We start from the raw sequence: 6,000 nt of genomic DNA on the forward strand, positions 1-6,000 counted from the left end.
GTGTTATAAACTCCTATATGAAGATGGACATTGTTGCTTATATAGATCTGTCGCACCAAGACCGAGGATAATTTTTTTTAAACCTTAAATATATATGTTATAAATCCTCAAGGGAATATGCATTATTTACTTGATATATGTGAATTATATATTGTTGTATATACAATTGTTTATTTGATATATACTGTGATTTATGTTAAATATTAAGTCAATACATGATTTATATACTGTGCGATAACTGATAAAGAATTTCGATTAAACAATATATACTCTTAATTTTGTATATTGTAATATCTACTAATCTTACTTCCAAGGTATACTGATAATGTTTCAAGGTATCTGTTAGAATATAAAAATTAACTGAGAGTTTTTTTTTTTTTTTTTTTTTTTTTTTTTTTTTTTTTTTTTTTTTTTTTTTTTTTTTTTTTTTTTTTTTTTTAGATTTTATGTGTATTGTGATATATACAAATTCTGATGTATTGGAATTTCTTATTACTTAAATGAATTTTATTTAGATTTTATGTATATACTGTAAATGAAATTTAGGATATAAACTGAACATTAAGTCAATATTAAATACATTTTCTCTCCCAAATTAAATTAAGTAAGGGTAAAAAACTTAATAAATAAATGCATTTTCTCTCTTAATTTGAAAATATGAAAAAAAATCATATTAAAAACATTTTTTTTCTCTCCATTATAAATGCAGTTTCTCTCCATCAATAAGAAAATTTCAAAAATAGGGAAATGTATATAAAAATCTAGAATAAAAATTATAAAAAAAGATTCTAAAAATAATATTAAAAATCTTTCTTTAAAAAAATTAAATTTAAAGACATTTATTAAATATACGGCGTATTGAGGATATTCTTACTTTCTAATTTCAAATTTGGGCTTATTTTTCCATCCGGGCCGCAGCCACAACCAAGCCCAATGGATAACACATTCATAAAGTGGTGGAAATTAGGGTTTCGCTTTATTGTTCCTTCTCATCTTCACTCCACGCCTGCTGCTGCATCGCTTCAAACCCTCGTAAGCTTTCTCTCTGCCATTTTTAGGTTATATCTAAAGTTTCGATTTCTTTGCTCCAACCATTTGTTTCTTCTGACATTTTTGGCTTTGGTTTTTATGGTGCTTTCACTATTTCTGATTTCTATTAACTTGTTGTTTCAGTGTAACTGAAGAAGCCGACTACAGATATGGTTGAGAAAACCAAGGGAAGGAAGGAGGAGGTGGTTACCAGAGAGTACACCATCAATCTACACAAGCGTTTGCATGGCTGGTACCATCTCATTCATATTTTAACTCATTCATCTTTATGAACTGATGCCATTTTCCGCTCAGTTAAAATTAGCAAGCTATTTTATAAGTTTCTTTCAATCTATGTGGCGAGAGATTTTCAGTTGTTTATGTTTTGAAACCGACATCTTTATGAGACATTAGTTTTCTTCATGGTTTTGATTACGGATTAGGAATTTAGCAACTGGTCTGGTCGTTCAACGTGGTTGTTTGTACAGTATATCACAATATGTTTATTGCGAAATTTGTTTAGATCGGAGCTTGGTGACAAAAGATAAATTTCATCGCAGAATTTATTTAGGAACACGTATTGGTTTGATCAAAGGATGTTAGGAATTAGAATACACTGGCTGTAAATTATCCGAGGAGGGGCATTGAAGGACAAGATCACGAAGAGTGATGAAAGCAAATTTTTGTTCAATAGAGGCACTTGAAATGTTTCACTTGGTTTCCATAAGAAGATGGAAGATCAGAGTATTATTTAGTTTGTAAGATTGGACAAACGGCTGGTGGATGGTTTACACGCGCATTTTCATGAGTAATCTCTAGTCTAGTATTTTTCTGTTTGTAGTTTTTCCCTTTCATTGTACCGGTAGATCTTAGTGTCCAATTTCAATCGTGGAATTTCTTTTAAGAACACGTGTCGGTTTGATCAAAGGATAGTAGGCATAGAATATATGGCTGCAAATTATCTGTGGAGTGCATTGAAGGACAATATCAAGAAGAGTAATATAAGCAAAATTTTGGAGTGATTTTGCAGTTCAATATAGGCTCATGGAATGTTTCATTTGGTTTTATTAGAAAAAATGAAATATCAGGAGTCTGTTATATAGTTTGTAATATTGGATAAATGGGCTGGTGGATGGTTTATGTGCTATTATTTTGTCCCCACACGTATTTTTCACGAGTAATCCCGAGTTTAGTATTTTTTTCTGTTTGTAGTTTTTCCCTCTCATTGTATTGGTAGATTGTGGCATCCAATTTCAATCGTGCATTTGTTTAGGACTCTGTAACTGTAACAACTCTTTAGTTCTCATGATTTACTGTGATTCTAAATTACAGTACCTTCAAGAAGAAGGCTCCTAAGGCCATCAAAGAGATAAGGAAGTTTGCCGAGAAAGCAATGGGAACAAAGGATGTCAGGGTGGATGTGAAACTGAACAAGCATATCTGGAGCAGAGGAATTCGAAGTGTTCCAAGGAGAATTAGAGTTCGTATTGCACGCAAGAGGAACGACGATGAAGATGCAAAGGAAGAACTGTATTCTCTTGTTACCGTTGCAGAAATCCCGGCAGAAGGTTTGAAAGGATTAGGCACTAAGGTTATCGATGAAGAAGATTGATCTCACATACCCATTTGCCTTGTTATCTGTTATTTCCAACTTTTGGCAAAATTTTTTGGTACAAGACTTGTTTGAGGCAGAGTTATTCTTCATTGTCCTTCCTTTGGTGCACGTGTTTATTTTACTTCGAATCCTTAGCTGAAGCAGCTTTTTTTAGTTATAATAGTGTTTGTAATGTGTTTTAATTTGAGAGTTTCTTCTATTAAGATTGATCGTGGCATTAACTTCACCTTTAATTCCTGAACTTGCATCTTTCTTACTGTGAGGGTGTGTTTGGTTTAACTTTTCATAACGATTGAGAGTATGTTTGGTTTAATTTTTTAAGTGTTTAATTTTGAAAATAAGTCATTTTGAAAAAAATAAGAATGTTTGGTAATATAGCTTTTGAAACAGATTCAAGTTTATTTGTAACAGGTTTTTTTTAAAAAAAGTTTTCAGAAAAATGACCTTTGAAAAAGTACTTTTTTTTTCCTTGTTAATTCAAACAAGCTGTAAACGGCAGGGTCAAACATTGTTAGTAAATCACTATAAAACTTGAGTTTCTTTAGGTCAAAAAATATATTCCGTGTACAGTTTCTTTACACATCTTGCCATCGACAGAACTTATCATGGACTGTGTCTTATGGCGAGCAGTTATGATACAAATTACTTTTTTTTTTTTTTCTTTAGATTTTGAGTTTAATTTTCATCTGATTTTGATTTCAATTTAGTTTTAGGTTTTGTGTTACAATTTTCACAGATTTAGAGATTTAAACTAACCTCAAATTCTTTTGTTAAATATTTTTAATTTTTTACTAAATATTTATAACAGTCTAAGATGTGGATTAGGGTTATTTAGACAAGATAAATATAAGATAAAAATTAACTATTTGTTGCAATAAATATTAATAATACTTTATAACTGATTGATCAAATATTTAATTCTCTCACAAATTAATTTTAAATCATAAGCAAAAGTAAATTTATATTATAACATTTAATTAAAATATAAACTTTATATTATAATGTATCATTATACATTATATTAATTCTCTAAGTGAATTTGAATATTTCAAACTCTATTCAAAACATAGTTACCTCAATTCTCTTAACGAACTAGGAAGGGAATGAATCTATAGATTCTCTTAACGAACTAGGAAGGGAATGATATACTCCACCTATAGTTGCTATTTCTGTATCCATGGATAAATTAGTCCTATTTGTAACGGATCAAATTACCGTTTTACTCCTAGGTTACCTCTGTATCCTTGAACAACCTGTTTATGGTCCAAAACATTAAACAGAAACCCTCTCGGGAAGGATGATTTCCATCTCGTGAATAGGGAAGGATGATTTCCATCTCGTGAAATTATGTTCCCAGCTCCCGCCCGATCTTGTCCCCAAAATGGTAGGCTTATTGAGTCGGCAAAATGACCACTCTCACCCATACAAATCAAAAGACAATCCCTCATGAACATGAGTCCATAACTCATTTAGGATTAAGACTAAGTTGCCTAGGTCATCCTAGTGAAATAGAAACCTAACTAGTCAACGGAGTTACATCTAGTGGTTACTATTTCGTGGTCTGACGAACGTGTTGGATCATTGCAGTTGTATCAAATACAAAGTGGACCGTATCCATAGTGTCACTAGGATAAGGTACTCAGCTTTATCCATATACTATATGAAGGAAATCGAATCCGAGATTTCCATAAGCAGCGGAAAATAGATCATTCCAAATTACAATCATGAATGAACATTTCAAATCAACACCAAGAACTGATCCTCAACTGAATCCATTGAGCTACCAAAGGGACCTTATGAACCTGTAGCTCGAAGCTCTAACGGTATGTGAATAACTGACTAAACTTTTTAGTCACGGGATCCACCATCAGTTAACTGCCAGGCACTCCACTAAAGACCGATAACTGAACTCTCCTTACCACAGATATATTATGTGTCCATCTTAACCAATCAGAAGTGCGACAACCCTTCACAGATCGCTCGTAAGTACAGCTTGACCAATAAATGTTATGACCCTGTAGTTACATCTAACTCCTTAAGTACCATTGATCCCTCTAATGAACATAAGTCATAGTCCTACTATGACTGAGTCTTTTCTTCCAAAGAGAAGCTGTGGCCACTATGTTCAAGCCACGAAATCGACCCTTAAGGGAGCAATCTCTCTACTTATCCCTGCTCCGGGAAAGAAGTGAATTCCATCTTGTGGATTGAGTTCTCAGCTCCCAGATCAGACAAGTCTCCAAAAAGGTAGGCATGTTGAGATGGCAATATGGCCACTCTCACCCATACTAATCAAAGGACCGCCCTCAAAGGCAGGAGTTCCCAAAACACTCAGGATTGAGGTCGTGTCACCTATGGTCGTTTAGGTGAGATGCAAGTCTTTAGTATCAATGACGTTATATACGGTGTCTAGTCATCTTGTGGTCCAGGTATTATACAAACTCTTTGTATAGGACACCCCCGCTCGCACGTCTCCACATAAATTGTCAGGATCTACCATTTATAGTAGTTTACAACACTTGCAAACCTCTACAAAGCGGGCCGTATCCGTAGTGTCACCAGGATCAGGTATCCCACCTTAATCCTTATACTATAGACCCATTTAGGTTATCACTTAAGGCATGATCCACTTGTATATCACATATACATACTTAAGTTAACATAAGATAACCAAGAAGCTTTTTTATTAGATATGAGTAAATGCCAGAATTAAATAACACTTATTTTATTCATTAAACAATGTGTATCTTTACAAAACAATGAGACTCCAGGAGAATTAGGACACCAATCACAACACTATAGACCCTTTAGACTGTATCTTGTACGCTGATCCCTATATGTCTCCACATACAGTTCAAGATTCACACAACAATCTAGGATGATAGTTTATTGGATTAGGGTTATTTAGGCAAGATAAATACGAGATAAACAATAAATATTTATTTCAATAAACATTAATAACACTTTATTAATGATTGGTCAAATGTTACATTTACTATTTACGAGTTTTAGGGCGTAAAATCCAATAAACTCCCACTTGAACTAAAATTCTAGTTAGTGGAATGTATATACAATAAATAATCCAAAACTAAAAATGTCAAATGTATAATTATATTACATGAAAAGTACATATACAAATACAATAAACTAGGACATCCTTATATCCATTATACATCTCCCACTTGCCCTAGATTAAACTATATACGTGTCTTGTAGACTTAGACTCTCTAGATGACCCTCGAATACTTTAGCCGAGAGGGCCTTCGTAAATGAATCAGTGATGTTGTGCTCTGAAGTGATCTTCATGACAATAACGTTTCCTTGTTTCACTATTTCCCGTATTAGGTGATACTTCC

At 33.0% G+C, this 6,000-nt stretch overlaps 1 protein-coding gene across 2 annotated transcripts; it reads left to right on the forward strand.

Moving 5' to 3' along the window:
• Positions 1–908: 908 nt before the first annotated feature.
• LOC120070699 (large ribosomal subunit protein eL31) lies at positions 909–2,877 on the forward strand. Of its 2 annotated transcripts, none has more exons than XM_039022543.2 (3): positions 909–1,032; positions 1,174–1,282; positions 2,362–2,877. In XM_039022543.2, the coding sequence occupies exons 2-3, from the start codon at positions 1,200–1,202 to the stop codon at positions 2,639–2,641; spliced, it is 363 nt and encodes a 120-aa protein (XP_038878471.1). In that variant the 5' UTR covers positions 909–1,032; positions 1,174–1,199; the 3' UTR covers positions 2,642–2,877. The 2 variants fall into 2 exon arrangements, with proteins under 2 accessions (XP_038878471.1, XP_038878472.1); XM_039022544.2 differs by having other exon boundaries at positions 979–1,058.
• The last annotated feature ends 3,123 nt before the right edge of the window (positions 2,878–6,000 follow it).

Source organism: Benincasa hispida, chromosome 2 (assembly GCF_027475165.1).
Source record: "Benincasa hispida cultivar pf3 chromosome 2, pf3_genome.v1.1, whole genome shotgun sequence".
Classification (NCBI taxonomy): Eukaryota; Viridiplantae; Streptophyta; class Magnoliopsida; order Cucurbitales; family Cucurbitaceae; genus Benincasa; species Benincasa hispida.

Excerpts from the sequence above, each read along its gene's own strand:
- LOC120070699 (XM_039022543.2), top strand. The coding sequence starts at position 1,200 with ATGGTTGAGAAAACCAAGGGAAGGAAGGAGGAGGTGGTTACCAGAGAG. Across the intron at positions 1,283-2,361 it reads CACAAGCGTTTGCATGGCTG|TACCTTCAAGAAGAAGGCTC; the intron begins GTACCATCTCAT and ends TCTAAATTACAG.